This window comes from Crocodylus siamensis, chromosome 5 (assembly GCF_052110815.1).
Source record: "Crocodylus siamensis isolate JL-2025a chromosome 5, ASM5211081v1, whole genome shotgun sequence".
In the NCBI taxonomy this organism is placed as follows: Eukaryota; Metazoa; Chordata; order Crocodylia; family Crocodylidae; genus Crocodylus; species Crocodylus siamensis.
In genome coordinates, this window is record NC_143399.1 from 50,067,017 (window position 1) to 50,089,606 (window position 22,590).

The 22,590-nt window shown below is 44.0% G+C and overlaps 1 protein-coding gene across 2 annotated transcripts in view; it reads right to left on the reverse strand.

The window, feature by feature from the left end:
- Positions 1-22,340, reverse strand: part of ABL2 (ABL proto-oncogene 2, non-receptor tyrosine kinase) — a 71,658-nt gene extending 49,318 nt beyond the window's left edge. The window contains exon 1 of one of the 2 annotated variants that reach the window (XM_090047463.1): positions 22,008-22,340. In XM_090047463.1, coding sequence (XP_089903589.1) covers positions 22,008-22,188 — 181 coding nt within the window. In that variant the 5' untranslated portion in view covers positions 22,189-22,340. The remainder of the gene's footprint in view (positions 1-22,007) is intronic. The other variant, XM_090047461.1, reaches the window with a different exon arrangement.
- Between the last annotated feature and the right edge of the window lie 250 nt (positions 22,341-22,590).

The following is a 22,590-nucleotide window of genomic DNA, read 5'->3' on the forward strand; positions in this document are numbered from 1 at the left end:
CAACCCTAAGGACACCAGCTCTTGCCATCTCAAAAACTCTGCAGCAGAGTATTATACACCAGTCTGGAAGCAGTTGTCACATACCAAACTCTTTGATGTGCAGTTATATTGGACAATGTGCACCATCTCAGGAACTCCCCAAACAATCCCTCTACTGTAGCTCACAGTCCTGAGCAACATTGTTTCCCCTCACCCCATGGGAAGTTGCAATTAGTAAGCTACTGGAGAAGATTTACACCAATCCAAGCCTTCTGCTGTGTGACAGTCTCTTAAATCTACCTGCTGCACATCTACCATCACAATACCCAATGTGATCCAAACTGCCACACCAAGCCCCATGGTGGAGACCCTCTGGTACGAGGAATGGAGGTCAACATCACCACCAAGTCCTTTATCACAGATCCTACAATCTGCCACGCACATCGTCACAAAGGATGCTCATATGGCTGGCCAATTATGCACATGCTGACTGACTGACTGCATAAATCATGGTAAGATATCTGAATTTCCATATTGTGTTTTACTGGAACTAGAGAAATTACAGCTTGCCAGCATTGTAATGGAAATCAAAAAAACCCAGGAGACCCATCAGATAAAGCAATGGCCTGCAAAGACAGAGAATGGGAGGACAAAGGGTAACCAAATGATATCCACAAACAACAGAGAAATGTTGTTTAAAAGATGCCCAAAGTAATGCAATGGAAAGGGAAGGAAAATAGACTATATCAAAATGATACATCTTTCTAAAGCACACATGAAAAGCTACTGAAGTCATTCTCAAAATGGATGGAAATGTCATATTCAACTCATGGAGAACAAAACTTAGCATATCAAATCTCCCGTCCCCCACCCCCAGTACCATCACTGGTTCCTCATCCTGACTAGCTTCACACAGAACTGAGCAAGTAAAGATATATTTTAGGCTCTGAGAACCAATTATATGTAAATTGGCTTCTGAAAGTATCCACAGCTACAGTACAGAAAGGAACCTGTTTAGATTACATCATCTATTTGTATAAATGAAGAAGTGAAGTATGGGAACAGTCTTCTGTATAATAAAAGCGGGGGGGGGACGGACAATAAACAGTAAATGCCAAGTAATTAAGCACAAAAATGAATGTTAGCCTAGTAATACTTTTGCATAGTACTCTTCCTCGTTTTTGCCAACCTGACTTACATACCAAAGTATGAGCCCAAAAGGGACAAGTTTAGGATGCTGCAGCTACAATATATGGGCTCAAAATTTCCCTAAACTGGGGTTTTTAAATCACAATTTAAGGATGCATGAATAAGCTACAACACTGTAAACTTGCAGCTTGTCCAGCTACGCTGCAAGAGCTGTCCATGTGCCTGCTCTTGCCACTTTTAGTGAAGGATAAGCACAATGTTAGTTACTGAGGAAGTAGAGGAAGCATCTTACATTGTAGCTAACCTTGAACTAACTTGGTTGCATGCCCATATGAATTTTTACTCAATTTCTACCCCCAAAAAGCTATACAAGCCAATTAATAAATACAATCAATCATAACAATAGAAATAAACCTATTCAATATATTTATTCCATATATTGTTATAATGTTCAAGCTTGCATAAAACGTTATGAATATAATTACATAAAATGCCATTACAATCAAATAAATATAATTACATAAAATATTATAATTAGAACCAGCACAGAAATAATATATATATGTCCTGATGTAGCACTAGACGACTGCTGTTCCACAATTGTGTTTGAAAGAAGAAAACTTGCCTGTGCTAATACTGCTTCATGATGCAGAAGTATGTGTTGCAAGTCACACAACAGTTCTACTATAATAAGCATAAGCAGTTGATGTTATTTACTGAATTTACCTGTCAAACTAACATGGCATTTCATAGGTTACAGCAGTATTTTACCTGCAGAACTTAAGTTAAACTAGATCATATTCAATCCACTAAAGCGTTTTGAGTTCCAAATGCAAGGTGGATCAAACACCAGGTAAGGACAAAAGTTAATTAGACCATAACCACCACAGCCTCTACAACACAGTCTTTAAAAAAAATAAGAATAATCCCAATAGATACGGATCTTTCCTAGTCTAAAAACAGCCTACCGGGTTAATCAATCAGTGGCAAGAACAGACTACAAGACTGGAAAACTAGCACTCAGGAAACTTTTTTATTCTCTGAAGCATCTTATTAAACATCAAGTTAAATACTAAAAACCCACAGGGGAAAACAGAAATATGAATCCCATTTTAGAGTTGACAAAAGAGCACTGGAACATCTAAAGGGAATTTCACTGCAATAAAACAGGCCAAGCTGCTTATTTAACATCAGTGTCTCATCACATACCAGTTCTGATCCAAATGAAAAAAACCAAAACCAAACCTAGAGAAATTGCCAGCACCTCTAAAAAGTTAACATATCTACCTCTACCACTTACCATTCAGATATTTGGAGGCCTGCAAGAAGTTCCTTGTCAACACCCTAAACTCAAAAAAGGCCCAGAAATTTTTGTTACCAACAAAACAAATGGCATGGTGGAGGGTCACCAATTCAGAAGAAATGCAGCATCCTCTAGTGGTAGGCTAAAGAATTGGGGGGTTTTTTAAGTTAGAGAAGGCTTTAGTTGCTTTGCAACTAAGAAAACAGTGCCTACCATCAGATTTGTTCAGACACTAACAGTAATATTCTGGCAATATCATACAGCACAACTAGTATGCACCTGCTATAGGAAAAAATCATTGTACAAATATCAACTCTTGAATATTCAGCACCTGGGGAGATGAACAGTTTTTCACATTGGTAAAATGGAAAAAAGCTATCACCAATAAAGTGCTATGACATTTAGCAAGAGAACCACAAGACATTTACCTGGAAGATTTCTTAATTAGCGCACCAACATATCATGTGGTAAAAATTAAATGTTGAATTGGTTTTGTCCTTACATAAAATTATACCAAACAGTTGATTATGTCACACCTGTCATTTTAGAACAAAGCTGCGGATATATATTTTCTGGTTATGAGTCTCCTATTCCAACAAAGATTTTTTTTTTTAACAATTTAAACTAGGATAAACCAAACTAGGACACTTCTAAGTGTCATTACATGGAATTCCTTACACCAAAACAAAAAGGTGAGGATTAACATGGATTATTTCCATGCAAGACTAGGCAAAAAAGCCCTAACTTCTGACAAAGCTCAGAATTTGCAGATGGGGAGAAGCAGGGAATAGAAGATGTAGTCTTATTTTGAACTGTGAAAAACCCCTTTGCATATATAGTCAAAACCTAAAATGCAGGAATTACTCTATAAATTAACGGAGAACTACAATCTAAAGTGTAATGACCTTCAAAACCTGAACTGTACGTAGACAAGGTTCTTTGGGTAGATGTTATATCTGAACTGTAAATGGCATTTATAAATGCTAAAACATCAACAGCAAGAGTGGTCAACTTGTGGCACAAAGACACAAGCAGCACAAAGCAGATCGGGGGGGGGGGCGGCAGCACTGCAGATAAGGCAACGAACAAAAATCAGAGCAGCAGAGAGAGTGAGATGAGAGTGGCCCTTGGGGAAGGCTTATTTTGTGGTACTTCTGCCTAACAAGTTGGCCCCTAGTGATCTCCAGTAATGGCATAGAAACATGAAGGCAATTTGCTAATCAGAGAGATTTGGTATGTAGAACAGAAGAATGGGAAATAACTAGCCCTGGATTTCCCCTGCTCTGCCTCTTTCTTCTGTAGGAGTTAAAGCCATTATTTCAGAACACTTGATAACATTTGTGCAATAATTTTGGTCAACTGATTAATTTATATTGAGTTAGCAGAGGACAAAGACTTACCACTAATCAGCTGACTCTCAGCAACTGTTTGCTGACACAATTGCTTCACAATAAGCAAAAGTTAAGCCACAGGCACTGAACTCTGAATGAAACAGGGTAGGGATGGAATCAGAATTGAATCATATTAGTCATGGATACAACACTCAGAAAGAAGACACTCCAAATGAGTGCATGCTTTGGAAAAACTGACCCGTCTCTCAACTTTCTTTTTTTCAGATTAATAGTTTCCCTCACAAATGTGTTGTAACAATGGCTTTACACCATTTTAAGATCCATAGGCAAAAAAACCTAAACACAAATCAGAAAACATTAATTTAAAAAAAACCTCAGTATCTGTATGAGACTACACTCAGCGCTCTCAAACGTTGCAAACAGCTTTTCCAGCTGAAGTTCTTCTATTTGCCATATCATTTATTCTTAGGATAGGAGAGTCACAAGTCAAAGTTAAGCAAAGGCATTCACAATAATATTGATAACATAGAAGCTGCTTGCTTTGTTTCACTGGTCGATTAAGTCAGAACATGGATCCAACCTCTGAATGTCAGCCAAAGTGTTCTCTTGCAATCCTCCCCAATCCTTACTATCCCTGCCTTAAGAAAAAAAACAAAACAAAACAGTTCCGCACTCTACTTTGTAGTCAGAAATATCTGAAAAACCCTGGTATCCTGTAAAGCAGGGGTGTTCAACCTCCAGCCCACAGGCCAGATGTGATCCATGGAGCCACTGCATTTGGCCCTCAGGTCTCCCCACTGGTAAGGAAATTCAGCAATGGGAGAGCAGTGGCCATTAATACGGCCACCCTCCCCCTGCCAAATCCCCAAACCCCAAGCCCTGCATGCCTGGTTGAAGCCTTGGCTGCCTCACTTTCCCCCGCCATGAGGCTGAGTCGGGGCTGGGCCAAACTTGCCTTTCCCCCTACCAGGGGCTCAGCTGGGATCACGTCACACCAGCTCTCCCCCTGCAGGGCTGGATCAAGTCCCCTTTTGTCCTCCCCCACACCCCCAAACCATGTTAAGGCCAAGCCATGCCCCTTTCCCACCACAGTCCCCACAGGACAGACCCATGCACCCTTCACCCCTCCCCCAACAGGGCTGAGTAAAAGTCCCTTACCCCACCACATGGGGGCGGGGGGCAGGCTTCCCCCTCCACAGGGACAAATGATGCCTGCCTGCCACACCACCCCAGAGTATTGGCCAGTTCCAGCCCACGGTCGGACTGACCACTGCTCATCCAGTCTGTTGAGGAAAAAGAATACATACCACTGTTATAGAACATAGGCTTCCATCATTTAATGATTAAGCTGATGTTCAGTATTTACCACCCAGACCTTAGTGGTAAAAGGTTTGACCCCTAAAAAGCTCAGTTAATACAAGGAGGAAACTACATTTGAAAACTGAGAACAAGCCTTAAGTGATGTAGGAAGATATTTGTCCAATAAGTTTGTAGCAGTAAGTTAAAACGTAATTCTTCAAAGATTTTATGCTGCAACCAATGCTTTTGTACTCTCAATTGACTGTTCCAGAGGCAATATTCCCAACCATTAGTGCAACTCAGCAAGATCGAAGACAAGGAGATGTCCAGAAGAGATTGCAGGGTTCTTTCAGACTGGCTGTCCAGGTTTGAATTGTTGCAAACATTTTTTGAGTTAAATTGAAAATATTCTTGTAGCCAGTGAATTGCCAGTCCTTGGACCAAATGCCTGATACCTTGGTTTATAGCTCAAGGATGAGACAATTTACAAAAAGAGAAGCTAAAAGCCAATTTTCTTAAACACAAAGAACATGGTTTTCATCTGTAACTAACTTGCACTCATGTGAATTTTGGCTTGGAGGACTATGGGCACAAAGAAAGCTTTAAAACTAAAACGTTCCGAGAAGCAACTGCATTACATTAAATATGAGCTGTGAACAAGTGCATATTTATGGTATCCAGCTAAATCTGCAATTGAGAACTGAGTTCTTCTGGGCCCAGTGACTTAATGCAAAAACTGTGCACAAAGTGACTTCAAAAGATCTAAAAAGCCTATTCAAATCGGTACACAGACTCCATTTCTCCCATCCCCCACGCCATCAACTTACAGCCATTCAAAAATACTTGCAGAAAATGAGGCTTTTGTTTGGTCACAAGTAAAGGATCCCCACAGTTTCTTTAATTGGTAAGCCGGAAACTCAAATGAAGTAGTCAGACTGGAAATAACTTTAAAAAATAACTGTTAGATTTTATATCAGACCAAGGTCATATTAAAGGGAATTTTCCACAATTCCCTGCATTGTTATCTATAGCTCAGCTACATTAATGAATCAAGAAGCAAGAGCAAACAACAAAGCCTCCAAAGCAGACTTAGGAGCTTGACGAAATTTGGCACATGGATGAAGACACCACTACACAGCTTTACCCTCAGGTTTGCAAGGTTTCTTCGCAACCAGAGGGTTACAGATTAAGGGTGACATTTGATTTATAGAAAGAGATAAAGTTTTAAAAAGAGAAAGTACAGTAGAATGTGATGCAATATAAACCCTCACTCACTGGAAGAGCTTCCAACTGATCAAGGAAAGAGATCATTTTAAGCCCTACTCCCCTCACTTCTCAGGAACCCCATTGGAGTGAATAAATTTGTCTGACAAAGTTACAGTGAACCATAAATGATAAGTTTCTACATTAAACAATGGTTTTGCAGCTCTATAAAGCAGTGATGATGGATGTGACGCTGCTCTCTATTAATGTATAAGCATTGTATGTTGACCAGCTTATTGGTATGTTTACATACTTTAGTTTAATAGTGGGTTAATAGTGGGTTGTCATGGCAAAAAGAGCAGGAAGGAAAACTATGCCTTGGTAAATCATTTTTAAGTTGTTAAGAAAAAAGTCTGCATAAATAGTCCCAGGATAAGTAAAATTAAAAGGACAGTAGCAGTTTTAACAGGGCAACTCAAGGCAGGAGGCAGCTGTTGGGCAACTGCACTGTGAAGCAGACTTCTTCATCAGCAGACTGACAGACACCCACTGTCGAAAGCAGGTAGGCCTGCCGAAGTTATTGTCAGGGGGTAGCAAGATAGATAGGTCTGCATTTTAAAAGATTTTTCATACTTTGCTCCATTTGTAAAAAGTAAGCAGCACTTTGACTTTAAGATAGCTGTGTAGTCACTACATACATCACTGGTAAAAGATACTGGAAAAAAGAATCATAAGTGCCAAACCCATGTGGATCCAGCAGGCAAGCCTGGTAGCCACAAAATACTGTCATTAAGGACCCTGTCCAAGTACAGCAGAAGGAAGGGCAGAGTAGCATTTTAGAGACTAACTGTTTTGGAGAAGCATAAAGTTTCTGTAGGTGACAGCCCACTTACCCAGATGCTATAAATAGGCTTGCAGAAAACAGAGGTTCGAAACAGAAGGGAATTTAAACACACAGGAAGGTGGGTTGAATAGGTCAAGAGGGACATAGGTGTTGTACATTCATTGAGGTACACAGGTGTTATAAAAGCTAGTCCAGGTAATAGGATAGGCATCCATAATCTTTACTGAGACTATACTTAATATGATCCTGTCCGTGGAGGACTCCATGTTCTGCAGGTACACATTTAAATAGTTGGGGTTTGGGGTCGTTAAAGCGCAGCTACTGTGACTGAGGTCAGTGAACGTCAGGTTTAACGGTTCTGCCATGGGCTTTTGTATATTTCTGGGTTTGATGTCAAATCATTGTCCATGTATTCTTTCACATAGGAACTGCCCCCATTTGTCCAATTTAGACAGCAAAGAACCACTGCAAGCAAAATTTCACCGGGTATTTCATTTCAAAGCTGTTTCGATGCATTTCAAGCTCAAAACAGCAAAAAGCTTCAAAATGAAACAAGGGCACTCAGTGTGGCAGGCCAGTAAGGGGTGCTGGTGCATCGAGTCACCCACCTCACTGCCCAATCACTTCCCAGGCTCCAAATGCCTCCCTGGGGATGCCTCACATCTGCCCAGGCCCCTTCCTGGAGCAAACCCACTAGCCTGGGGGTAGCACTGCCACCACCCAGTCTGGACTGATCCGGGACCCATGCCCTCTGTGAAATATAGGCCTATTAGTCCTTGAGGATACTTGATCCACTACAAGAACTTGGGGTGCTTCCCTCAGTCTGAAGCACAAATAGTGGTCTCCCTCAGTCAGCCAAACCAAGAGAACCCCAAAGCATAATCTAGGCCCTCTCCCAATAAGTCTCCAATGCTAGGTACAAAGAATTTTACTGGTTACAAGAAGTAGGTTTGGAATAAGATACAGGGTAGAGCACTATCGGAGAAATCCCTTAGAGCAAAGTGGCATGGTAGCCTTTGATTATGCATCTGTGTTACTGCAAGCTATCTAGTTAGATCTCAGGTAGCTTACTCATGAGTATTATCCAGAGGCAGGTGGAGATTCCCTCTGGAGGCAGGCAGTTTATTGATCATGAGTTTCAAGAGAAAGGAGTTTCAGATGGTCCAGCTTCTCTCTGAGTTTCCATCATGGCTACTGCCCCTCCACCTGGGCAGTCCTTAACTTGCTGGCCTTCATTGGATCAAGTAAATGAGGTCATAAGGTCTATGCAACTATTGGCTGCCAGCCAACCAACTGAAATGCATCACTGGTTGCCAGGTAGACTGGCAGGGTCTTTAGCCTCCTCCCAGTCATGTTGGCATTGCTCAGAACAATAGGGAGCTTAAGCTCCTCACCCAGGTATGCGATGCCAGTCACGTAGGCAGAGGAAGCAGGTTTCCTCCCCTCTCTCAGGTATGTATCCAGCTCAGGTTACAATTCAGGGTCACAGGTATCTGCCCTCTACAGTGACCATGGTAATCAAATTGTCAGAGAGCAGTTTTGGGGAGAGACAGAGATGGTATTCTACCACACTCGAAACATTTCAAAAGGTTTCGAGTTTTGAAGACTCACTTACTTGGCTTCAGCACCGGTCCCAGCTGGCAGCAGCAGCCTCTTTTCATCCGGCATGCAGATCCAGGTCCCACACCCCAGGAGGGGGCTGCAGGGCTGTGCCGGACTCCTGTTGGGGTGCAGGACCCTAGATCTGTGTGCTGGATGAGAAGAGGCTGCTGCTGCTGCCAAGTGTCATGAGTTTTGCTGTGAAGTTTGAGGTGCTGTTTCCCAGAACCACTGCACCCATCTCCTTGAAACTTGGCAGGCTTCATGCCCCAAGAAGGGGCTACCATCCCTCTAAGTTTCATTCAAATCAGGCAAGAAATGACAAAGTTTTAGGCATTTTCATGATTCCCCATTATAGCCCATGGGCGAAACACTGAAACACGTGGAAACAGCAAAACAGTTTCCGTGAAATGAAACGGAACAGTACTTCGAAACAAAACAGAATGATGAAACAAAACACTGTCCCCATTTGAAACGGTGAAATAGAAGTCAAAACTAAATGGTACTGTTTTGCACAGCCCTAGTAAGCAAGTAATGGCATACATGGTATCAGTAGAAGACCAGGTAAATAAACCCTGGATGCTGTAACCTATTTTGTTTGGTCTGGCGATGAGGTGATCTGTGTTGATGAGGGGGCACACTTGGCATCTGGGTCTGCAGCAAGGCCTGGTGGCTTAAGAGTTGGAGCTGGTCTCTTGCTGGAGAGACCTCATTTGAAGTTGAGGAAGCTGCCTCTAAGTCAGGACAGGCTTGTTCCCCAAGACTACCTTGAGATGTTCATTGTTTTCCAGGAGGGATTGGATGACCAGATGGATTTTATCGCCTTTGTCAAGCTGTTCTGAATATGACTTCCTGTGTTAATGTTCCCACACAAGTTCTAAATAAACCAGAGAGATGACCACCAATAAAGTCTGAAACTGATTGTAACAGCTTTTAAATATGTAACTGTTTTAGCTCAGTAATTAAATAAGAGCTAAGAGGGCTAACATTTCTTCTTTTGTCATATCAAAAAAACACCAACCTCATTTTAACTGTGTTCTACCCACAACTCCTTTGTCTTCAAAGTATTAAAAACTTCCTTCCCACCCTTCTCCAGAGATTACACCAAACTGCTGGAATTTCAGATTCTTCTTGAGATATCTGCAGAGTCACAAGCTTCCCAAGTGCAAGGTCTGTGCTCTCTAGTCACCCTCTCTCTGCACATGCTATCAGTACAATAAAGAATACAGACTAATCAGACGGGGCATTTAATAAGCAGTACTAGGTGCTGGCAGCACGAAATGCGAGGGAAATTGAATGGTGTTTCCTTTCATCCAGAAGTAAGCTCAGACCCAATCCCATAAACAGTACTGGTGCTAAGTGCCTATACACTTGGTTTGTGGTAAAAGTTCATCAAGGATGATATTTTTGTTCCCCTTGTGCATCTGCACAGCAACTTTTTAGCCACAAGTGGTATTTTTGGCAATTGCCACTGCAAAGTGGACATGTAAGCCTGCACATGTCGACTGAGCACTTACAGGAGGTTATGAACCAGTCATGAACAAGCCTGAACTGATACACATGCCCTTTCTGGACACATACCTGGGTTCAAATAATTAAAATGTAGGTAGAAACCCATGATTAGTAAGGGGAGGGGCAGGGGAGGAAATTGGGGGATCCACTGCTCTCCATCTCTGTTATCCGATGACTATTAAATGCAAGAGGCATCACCCCAGCCTACTGCAAAGCTAACTTATACACCTAAAAAATACAGGTATTTGTGTATGCCATTCAAACAACCTTGGTTCTACCAGCTGGGTAGCTAGAGTCTGCCAGTTTTTGCCTTCCTTCCTTCCTTCTAGTAAAAGAAAATGGTCAGGCCTATAAGCTACATTTTAGACCTAATCTAGTGTTCCATTAGGCCACTTATTCTTCCATACCTCAGCCACCAATTACATCCTCCATGATACCTTTTCACCCTTTATAGGGATTTTAAATATTCTACTAACTAGCCGCAGGCACTAGAGGAGAAAGCAGATCAATTTAGAAAGACTATTGCTCTGATATGGCAACTCTTATTATGTAAATAAGTCCAAAATAACATGAAGGACATGCAGTGTTAATGAGCACTTTAATGCTCAGCCTTGATCATATGAGTGTTAGGTGCATGAATACAATAGACAGGCTGACTGAATGCAAGTCATTTAGACTAGGAACAAAAGTTACACTAAGTACCAGTGATTGGAAACTGGTTTTACTGTAACAGAACAGACGTTCAATGCACATAAACTGCCTTCAAAATGCCCAAATCCAGTTTAAGATAAGCCTGAATAGATCAGACTTAACTGATTTAATTTCAACAGGTCTATGGAACTTTTGTCCCAGATCCCCTCCTGATTCAAATTACGTTACAGTCACCCAGCATCCTAGGATGCATTGCCCACCCTCCACTAACCCCTTCACAGGGCAGGCAGGTTAGCCTCAGCTGTACTGTCTGCTCCAGCTGAACCAGGGCCAATCTTGCCCCATAGCTGTCACAGAGCTAAGGCAGCAATGCCTCTACTCCCCAACCTGGTCTTGCCTGCACCTCTCAACCCTGTGAGACAGCAGGGGGAGGGGAAGGTGGGAGGGAAACAGAGCCCTCCAGCCCCAAGTCCTGGTCTGTAAGGGTTGTCACCCCGCCACACCTCACTGCCAGACAGGCAGGCATCAGTCATTGACCCACTGAGGGGAGGGGGAAAATGAGCATTCATGCTGGGGCTTGCCCCAAGCTGGGTATCTGCCCATGTGGGGGTGTGCTGGCCTCTGGGGGGTTTCCCCCAGCCAGCCCAGGATTCCCCCCTCAGCCCTGGTCTACCCAGGTGTAGAGTGTGACTCCTCATCCCAGCACAAGCCCCCAGGGCTGCCCAGCACATCTTGCCAGCTGCTATTGGTGCTGGGCTCCAATGGGACATATCAGGCCACCCAGGGAGCCTGCGTCAGGAGTGTTCCATACAAGGCAGGATTGGGCCCCACCGCACTGTACAAGGTCCCCAGGCCACCTGGTGTGTCCCAGGCCACCTGGTGTGTCCCACGAGTCCGACACCAGCAGCAGCCAGCAAGATCCACTAGGCAGCCCTGGGGGCTTCTGGTGAGTGGTAAGGCCCTATCCTTCTTTCCAGAGAGCTGATCTGGCTGAAACCCCCAGAGCCCAGCCTCCCTCAGCTGGGAAGACCCTGGCTTAGGAAGGGGGAACAAGATCAGGGTGGGGCTCTCTCCAGGCTTAGGACCAGGGTAGGGAACTCCTTTCCCCATCAGTGACTTGCGCTGGTCTAGCCCTGCAGGAGTGGGGGGTGGAAGTTACCCTTGCCCCGCCCTCCCCCCCCTGCAGCTGGGCAGGCCAAGGGCTGGGGGATCCCAGACCAACCTGAGGAGAGACACAGGGCTCCCCCATAGCCAGATGCCTGGCTTGGGGGTCAGCACCACAAATAGGGCTCTTCCTCCCCTCTCAGGGGAGAGGGGGGCACAGGGGGTTGGAGGCATGTGCTAGGCAGCCAATTAGAGATGACCTTCGCTTGGCTGGGCTGGGCAACAGCTGGCAGGTCTGCTCTAGCACCCCCCTGCCTTCTGGCCTCAGACAGTGCAGGCCTCCTCCTGCCTTTCCCAAGTGAAAACTGAACATGAGTTCAGTTCCTTTATCAGTTAAACCTCCGCAGCTTGGACAAACCTGTAAAGATTGAATCAATTCTGCCTCAGGCTTTTTGACAGTCTGTACTTAGCCTTACATAGAGCTAAGCTAACCATTTGGGTTATAAAAACCTGACTGATTTAATATAACTACTTATGCATTTTTAGTTGCTTATTGGATTGTTCTTTTCACTAGGGAGCCGAACACTACTGTTAAAGAACTTTGATTTAAGTCACATTACTAACTGTTCAAATGCAGTACTTTGCAGTTTTGTCCTGAAACCAGATATTGAATTAGGCCACCATTGCGCATATCTGGTCATATTCAAAAAACAAGTACAATTCCCTTAACATTTCTGAAAGAGGTAATACTCCCTATGTTATGAACAATGTTCTAATACATGATTTATTATGTTTAGGACTTCAGCAACATCTGTTCACATTTCTGCTGCTTCTCTCTCTCTCTCTTTTTTTTTTTTAAGTAGGACATATCACTACTCAAGGCAGAAATACCAGTGTTTCAGAATTACTAGGGAGTTGAGTTTTTTTCATCTTCTTTGTTCCCACGCAATTCCTAGGTATGGACAGGCATTAAAAAGCACCAGGGGAATTTTACAGTGTCACTAAACTGTGACAAGGGAAGCATGTAGGTGTTTCATCCCTTTAGCTAGAGAACTACAAAACCACCTCAAAAAGCAAGCTCTCCACTTCAGGGGTGCTAGAGGGCTGGTCTTTCCTTCCCCCCAATCCCTATCCCCACCCCTACCCTCAGGGGATCCCAAACCTTGACAGCTTTGAATGATTTTTCCCCCTGCCTGAAAGTGGGGCAGGTTATCAATGATCAGCTGACAGCTACTGAAAAGCAGGACAGCTTTCCTCTGTGCTGTCACTCCTCAAAGTGCCACTGCCAGAGCCCAGCTCTTGCACTAGCTGGGGGAATTCCCTCACCTTGCTCCATCCCATGTACCAGCCTGCTTCACTGCTCAAAAGAAAACATAAGCAAGGGGGTAGACAGAGAGAGATGGACTTTTGGGTAGGGTGAGGAAATTCCCACTGCCACCTAAGCACTCCTAGGACTCTCCAGGACTTCTTGAGCAGCACGGCTTGAATCCACGCTGCTGTCTGCACAGCACTGGAGAGCCCTGGTGCTGCATGAAGGATAGTGGGGAAATAGCATCACAAGGCTCCCTGATAATCTGCCTAGTGGTGAGCAGTCGGGGAACCACCCATTCCCTCTCTCCCTCCCCTGTGGAGAAAGGGAGGGAAGCAGAGAGGACCATGGGATACTGGGAATCCTAGGGACCCCTACTATGCTATATGTAACCAAACAAGCGTTACATGCAATGCTAAAAAGCAAAGTTGCTGCTTGAACAAGTTTGTGGTGGAAACACTAGTTTTCTTCTGACAAACTGTTTAAACACCTGTATGTTCGCTGTTCTGCTAGGAAAAAGGCATCTCCTCCCCCCCTCACCCCCACCACACATAGCACCTGTTTATAGCCTGCAGTTCAGTCTTGATAAGAACAGTCTTTGTTAGGAATTCCTTCCTCTGCTGTTGCTCACCTGCCATTCTGATCCCAGCTGGGAGGCCCTGCATGCAATAACAACATTATCTCAATGGTTCGCTCTCTGACAGCATGGAAGCACATGAAAAGAATGTGGGACATGCACATCTGACAGAGCGAAGAAACATTCCCATTTCTTTCATTCAAGAGTGTGCCTAAACAGCAGCAGAGGATTGCCTCTTCTGTTTACGGCACATACCAAGGAGGATCAAACTGATCAGTTTGCTTCTGTATCACTACTGTGAAACCATCCCTTGCCACTGATGATGCTATCAGGACCACCATCAGTAGCAAGGGAGGGAACTGAAATACCTTACAGGTGAAAGTGTCTGGGTAACAACTGTGCAATTCCAGGGAGAATTTAATCCCTTGTGTTGCCAGTATCTAATTTATTATTTTAAAAAGTACTTCCCAATAATCAGTATAAAAGATATTTTTGAAGAAGCCAACTAAATTCAATGGGTTTTAAGATGGTTCTATAAGAAGAGTCCTTGGATAAAACAAAAGTTTTGCACCTTTTTAGGCAGTAAGTGACTTTCTTTTGATGACTCTGACATTTAGAGGCATTTCCTTTTAAATCTTTTGTCAAACTCCAGGAAAGATGAGGTAAAAATGACTCTCCATCTTTACTGAAGAAATTGTGGCCAACTACTCCATCTTCCAAAAAGAGAAAGGAATAGAAATTTCAAACCTAGCTTGAAGTGACCTTACAGTGTTTTGGCTGATTATCGGTAGGGGGTTTACCTAAATCACAGGAGGACTTACCAATTTGCATGGGTTGATCACAGCATAAAATTCTAATTCTAAAGACACCTTGTGGTGGCTCCACTTCTCAGTGCCAATTGGCTGAGAGGCCCTACCCCTTCGCACTGATTGGCAGAAAGGCACTGGCAAGGGGGAAGACGACAGAGGGGGAAGCTGCCATCTTGTCTGCTGCCCTTCCTGTCACCCTGCCAGCCAATGCCTTCCCCTCCCAGCAGCAAGGACCACTAACTCCCAAAGCCAGCATTTAATTTTTAATTTTTTTGGATTGATTTAACAGATTTTGCCGTTTCCATAAAACAGCAAATTAATGAGGTCCCTAATTACAGGAAGTTGCCTTGATGACATGCAATCCATTTACACCTACAACTATGCATCTCCTAGTACAGTCATTCATGTCTTCTCATAAAAGCCACAAGGTACATGAGGTTTCCAAACCAGACCCTGATAACACAAAAGCTTTGTTGTTGTGGTTTATGGCATCATCAACAGGAAGCCTCAGTGGCTTTGTAATACAGTTGCCTACTTATTCTACAGAAAATACACTGTATAAACAATGCCAATATTAACTTCCAAAATGAACTGAAGTATTTCACAAACACAACCACAAAACCAGACAAACATCCTAAATTACAGCAAAAATCACAAGCCTGGGTTTGACATACGTATTCACCAAGCTCTACCACCACCTGCACTGCCCCATGAACCTATTTTTAATTCTATAAAGTGGTCTCAAACCCATTTTCTAGCTATGATTTACTGTACTGTTTTTCCATATTTTAGTGAAAAAAGCAGCCTTGCTCATCTTCTCCACTACCAAGTTATTTATGAATACCCTGGAAGAAAGAACTTGCTTTTCTCCTTTTACAACATTATCAATTTTTGTCTGTTATTTAAGGTACTATCTACCTTACAGTTACAAAACCATGTTATATGCATACCTAACACAATGTCGAAAATCCTAAAAAAACATTTAGTGTGCAGCATTGTAATAACAGGGGACATAAATAGCGGTAGTTAGCATGTAGATGAGGTTTAAATCTATCAGAGGACTTTCTTACCTTTATATCATTTATTTCACATTGAGTTTAGACTTCAAATAAGCTAATTAAGTATCAGTGTTCAAACTTTGTTAATCTAAAGCAGGAATAAGCAATTATTTGAGCTAGAGGGCCACTTAGGGAGTTTTGGTGAGCTGTTGCCGGCTGGGTCATTACCGCCTCCCCCCACAACAGCTCACCCTAACCCCATAAGTGGCTCTGCCCTGCACTCAGCCAGGCAGATAGGATGGGGCTGCAGGCAGGGAGTGGCATCCAGGAGTGGGATGGGTGTGGAGCCAGGATCATTAGGTGGTGACTGCACAGGGCCACGGCCTGGGGCAGAGTCACAATCCACTCCCCCGTACGTGTCAGCAATGGGCACTGGCTCTGCAGACAGGGGCGTGTGGGGAGCAGATCACAGCTCTGCCTTGGGCCCCAGCTCTGCGCTGTCACTGCCCCAAGATCCCAAGGTCTCCATGGACACATCCGGGCAGATGAGGGTGGGCTCCTGCTGGCTGTACCACCCTGCCCCCAGGGACAGGAGTAGAAGAAGCCACCAGAGGGGAAGCCTGGAGACTCCAGAGACAGAACCCAGACCAGGAGCCCAGAGGTTAACTCCTCAGGGACCAGAAACAGCCCACAGGCTACCAGCTGGATAGCTCTGGTCTAAAAGGTACAACTTAACTCTAGCCAAAGTTGATTCTCCTGCAGTTCTAAAACAAAAACAAAAAAACAAAGGAGGTAGCTCAGAGAACAGGCAATAGACTGTATTAACTAATGAAAAAGTGGTCTTAAATCTATACACTTATCTACTAAGCTTGTAACAAGTGTTAGCAATACAGCCTCCCAGAAATTAAGTACTTGAAAACTATACTGCTAACTCTACCACAGACTGTCTAAGAAAGTGATTTCAAATGTCTGATCCAAAGGGCTTCTCACAATCCAGAAGACCCTCCTCTGGATCTGGCCCATGACGCTGGAATGTCAGCAGCATAGAAAGCTACAATGGTATTAACCTCAAGGGCTGCCGTGTCAGCAGGGCCATCACCCAAGGGGTTATTGCCACTGTCACTTGCCCTACCACTGGAGATGCCCAAGAGAAGCCCTGCAGCCCACATCTAGCCCACAAAACCAAAAAATCTCCTAGAGTTGGGGTGTCAAAGTCAACTCCTACTTCCACGTCCAGCTAGGTACGGAGGGAGCTATGATGCTTGTGAGTGTCCCTTCCCTAAACCATACTAGATCAAAACTGTGCTCTACCAATTTAATTGCTTGGCCTTCTACCCAATACCAAAAAAACTGTTACAGAAAATATATTCTAAAATGCTATACTTGCAAGCAGTAGCAATTGTGAGGAGTACTGCCAAGCACAGCTTGTACCACACCATCTGCTGCATATACAGAACAGAGGAATTGGTGTTTTTGTTTTGTCTTATTTAAAATTTAAGAGGAAGTACACTCCTAAAATTTCTGGCTAATCTGGTTTAGAGTAATTAGCCTACTGCTTTCAATCCTTCACTTCTTCAGGTAAAAAGTTTTCTTGTATGCAGGAAGCCTGTATGGGAAATATTCATATGCCAGAAATAAGGGATAATATATGTATATATTATGCATTATCTTTTTTCTCCAGACCTTTATAATCTGTACAAATAAGTCAGCATTTAAGCCACATTTGGAACGGGGTACATCAGCTCTTTCCTGGGGCACACCATTACTACAGTTTAAAACAAGATACAAATACTGAATCCACAAGAGTAATTTAAATGTCATGGTGATTGGTACACTGGGGAAAGAACAATATGCCCACAATTTCAAATTCAACATGAAGCATTCCTCTAGACACCAAACCGATCTATTTTACTTCATTCTCTGAATAATTAGTTGTAGGCAGACATTTATACATTACAGTGCCACAAGATTTCTGATTAACAGAACAATGAAAATCATCACTGAATACGGCGATTATGTTCTGTCAGCACAGGGCATTTACCAGGAGAAAAGGTGCTGGGCAATTTTTTATATTTGAAAAATGTTTTTATTATGTTGCATAGTACTTCAACTGTTTTAAGGGAGCTTTAATGATAATTTTATTTTTTTAAAGTACAGGCTTATCTTGTTTGACCTTGGAGCATAAAGTAAAAGGTTGCTAAACTCCTCCTCCTCCAGAAAACAGAACAGGGCACAGGAGGGGTCTGGGCCTGCTAGATCAAAAGCAAAAGCCAAGAGAGTTTGCAAAAAGAAGAGAACCAGAACTAATATTATGGCCAAAACTGCCATATTACAAATACTACTTGCAAGAGCATCCACAGCAGGAAAACAAACAGTATTCCTCTCCTGCCCATTCCTTATAATTTGCTATAAAGCTTAGTATACATTTCATGTTCAAAGAAGTTTATGAACATCAGTCTACACAACATACCTGTTACAATGACATATTTTCTAAGCTTAATTCCTTCATTTGAGAAACAGGTATATAATTGCTTAATGTAAAAGTGATATCAAGTTTTAGTCAACATGATTTGGAAGTCCCTAACTTCTAATTCAGCACTCAGTCCACTCCTGTTTATAATCCAGCAATTTACTGAAGAATACTTTTACGAAACTGGAATAATGCTTCAATTTAAACTATTTTTCTTATACTTTATTAGTTGCTACCATGTTTGATGGTCCAGTATTTGTATTTGGAAGCACATATTACATACTAAGAATGCTACCAGTAAGGAAACTTGCAGGTTCAATTTAGACAGGGTGGCCAAACCTACAAAAACAGGGGAGCTCTACTCTAACAGGGGCACACTGATATGTTGAGTCCTATATCTACTGATTAAACAGCAGGCGTGCTGAAGAATTCAATACAGTGATGACTCACGAACCAACACATTTTTATGACAGTGTAGCAGAACAGATCACAGGGTTCCCTGTTTTTTGCATCAGGAAACAACATACACATTTACCACTGATGGATACCTCAGCTGCTCTCCTTTCCCATCTTCAGCTGGGAGATGGAACCTCTACATGTAGCAAAGAAAGGATACTGGAAACAAGAATGGTTGGTAGAACCAAACACCTTGTGATACGAGTAAGGGTGACTTAAATTTAAAATTTGTATGCCTAAAAGAAAATATGTTTGTGTCATTCTTTCCATACTCAAGATTAGTTATATTAAAAAGTCTGTTTTATATTCCTCCCTCTTCCAATATGAAAGAAGTAGTGCTTTGAAAGCCTGACAAACCAAACAGGTTGGAAGGCTGAAAATGAATATTGTTGCCCTGCTTAGTTTCCTTAACAGGAATACAAAATGGCAGTGACAACACCTTGGAGAGAACTCATACTGATGCAGCAAGATGTAAACCGACTGAGCAAAGGCAGAGGAAGTATTTAGAAAAGTAGGGAGATGGTTTGGCCACTCATTTATTTTCCCCAACACCAGTGAGTATTCCAAGAATAAAAAACGGAAACAGACATCATTTTCAGTCTCTGGACCAAGCAAAGCCAGCCTTTACTATAACCAGAATACATGGACCAGTGTTCTTATCCCTTCTATCATTTATCCACAGCAAATAATGCTGACTGTACTGCCCCTCTATCAGGAGAAGGAACTGAAAATGGCTATAACAAGGTTCAAAGCTAGTCACAAAGAGAAGGAAGGAATCCAAATTAAATGGAATGCAATAAGCAGCCAGAACCCTTTGGGAACAAGGAAAATAAGGATCATGCATTGAAGGAAGTTCAGCAAATGAAGTGTGCCTCCTGAAGATGATCAGGGAGCCAAAGTACTGTAAAGGGAAGAAAGAATGAGGACAGGAGCAAGAAAAAGCAACAAATGCAAGTGGAAGAGAGGTAAGAGTAAAGAAACCTCTCTGAAAAAGGAAATGAGATCCTGATTATCTAACTGTGCCCAGGCTACACAAAGGGCTTAGGATGCTGCCTGTGATGACTTGTTTTAATACAAGTATTCAACTTTGACTAGAATACAGTATGGTAATTTCTCTACAGTGGCTTTGGTTGTGGTCCCTAAGGCACTAATTAGTTCTGGTACAATGTAAGCGGGTGCAGAAACTCATACTAGTAGGACTGAAGTATTGATTGAAGCAGCATTGGGATTCAGAGCTCGCCCTGAGTCACGCAAGTTTAGTTGTTTTAAAAAAAACAAACAAAACTAAACTAAAACCAACCACCTGGCTTTTTAGGGAACCCAACAAATAGAAAGATGCATATTCACCTTGAAAATTCTAGTGAACATATCCTCTGAACTGTTCACAAACAAAGTAAAGCAAACACTAAGAGCTTGAAAGTAAAACTGTCTCCAGGTATTTTCACTGTACAAGCTGAAAGGCAGAAGCAAGCAATATACTGTACATAGCAAAACAATTCTGTAACGTTTAATAACCTACATCATTAATACCACAGGGAAATACTCTTACTGTTGGGCAAATGACCAGTTTTGCTCTGAACCTAGACTCATTCCATCCGCCTTCTGTCCTCAGCTATAGAGAGAGAGAGATATGTACAAAGACCTAAGAGAGCAGGAGCTTTTTCTTGCTGAGAAACTGTGGGGGGCCAATTCTGTGGCTCTGCCAAGCAACAGCTGAAGGACTCCTCTCTGTGCCTCAGTTCCCCAGAACTTGGCTAATAATCCTCCCTTTCTTCGATCCTTTGCCTATTTTGCCTGTTGAGAGACCAAGCAAGGAAAGAATTTAGCACAATGAAGTCCTACTCTTGGCTACTCTTGCAGTATAGAGACATACACAAAAGAGTAAGTTGAAAGAGCAATGAAAACCTAACCCCAGCTTAACTGCATCACATTTAACCTACATAAGGTTCCAAAACAGTACTATACTTCCTATGAACACCCTTCCCATTTCCTGCCCTAGTTCAATCTTGTAGGCATTAAGGGGTTACCAGTAGTCTTTTTGACAATCAGTTTACTATTTTAATTAGTATCTCTGTTCCCTGTGGTGCCGTGTGAAAGACCTAGGAAGCCAAGAGTAATTGGCTAACTATACAAGAGAGAGTACAAAACTGAGTATATGAATATCATCAGAACATCTCCTTAACAGTTACAGCTCTTATAATTAACTTGCAATTATAGCAGGTAAGACATTTAGAAGTGCACATTTTAAGTTAGACCCATGTCTTAAGTCAACAGGCAGCATATCAACAGATATTTAGACTCGCACAAATACACACCTTCTATTTAGGAAATTAATTTAATATTAATTTCTGCCCATGTCATTTTGTAAATACCCACAAATCCCTGCACCGATTTCCTATGGCTGTGCACATCAGCAGCAACAGTGAATAATATTTACATTAAAGAACAAGTAAGCTGTTTAAGATCTTAATGCTTATTGCTCATTCTGTTGGATTTTGGAAAAATCTATGCTCTCAGAAGCATTTTGCAGCATGAATATGGGAGCATTATCTTCCCCACCTGCAACAAAATCAATTAAAGTTCTCAGAAATGGATTTAGGTCTTTAGCATCACAAAGTGCACCAATATAAGACTTCTACTCTTGATAATTCGCCAGGGTTCAGCACATCATACCAGTGCAGCATAAGGATGCCACACAAAGAAGAGAAAAAGGAAAGTGTGCAGGAAAGATGTGAGATTGAAGATTGTCGCTTCTATTGTTTAGGCTTTTTTCTAAACTGACTTTCTCCTGAGGAAGCTCCCTACTTTCCTATGACTTTCTCCCTTCACAGGCAGCACCACCAATGGTTGTTGACAGAAGGAAAAGGCAAGCACATCAAGACAAGCAACACTGGACTTCAAACACGTGAGAGTTGGTTGACAGAGGACCGGATTATTAAAGCCAAGCCAAGAAGCATGAGTTGCCTCTAGGCCACTGCCTGCCAAGAGCAACCCTCCTCATTGAGCAAGTGAAACATCATCCCACAAGCAGCATGATAGTACTGTACCCCCAGACAGTGGAGAGGCAGCCCCTCCGCTCAGTGACAGTCCCGGCTCTCCAGCACCTTCAACACCTGCCCGGCCCCAAAGGACATGGGGACAAGGGCCGGAAGGGGGAGGGGAAGAAGCCGCCAAACCTGTCACAGCCATGGTGGGACGTGCCATGGGGGGCGGGGGGGGCCTGCGGCCCAAGGGAAAGGCATCTTCAATCACTCCCTCCAGGGCCGAGAAACCCACGCGCGAGCCCAGCTCCCTCCCAGCAGCGCCCGCCCCGCGCCCCCTCCCACCACGGGAGGGACCCAGCGCCCCCCGCCCCCGCGCGGGCTCCCTACGGAGACCCCAGCCGGCCCGTACCGTGCTGGGTGAAGATGTTGAAGCCGCCCTCCGCGGCGCGCCCGGCCGCCTCCCGCCGGCGCCCCACGGGCCTGGCCGCGCTGCTCCCCCGCAGGCCCCGCGGCGGCGGTTGCTGCTGTTGAGACGGCGGCGGCTGAAGCGCGGCGCCCGGCTCCCCGATGCGGCCCACCTGCTGCCCCATCGCGCCCCGCTCACATGCCGCCTCCGCGGCCCGGCCCGGCCCGGCCTGGGCTGGGCTGGCCCGGCGGGCGGCCTCGGCGCCCCCGGCCTGGCGGCTCCCCACAGGGCTGGCCCCGGCCCCGCCCCGCCGCGGTCTGGCCTGGGAGTCACGGGCTCGCCCCCTCAGCCCCCGCCGCCATCTTAACCACGGAGCTGCGGTAGAGGGGGCAGAGTGGCTCCCGCAGCCACCTCCGGTCCTCCGAGGGGGTCGGCCCCGCCCCGCCCCGCGTGTCCCCTCCTCCCCCTCCAGGCCCCAGGGCAGGGGAGAGCGGCTCGCTACAGACCGACGGAGCAGGGTCGTCAGGGAACGAGATCAGCTCCTCAAATGCTGTGTAAGCGCCCGAGGAAGTGACCCGCGCTCACC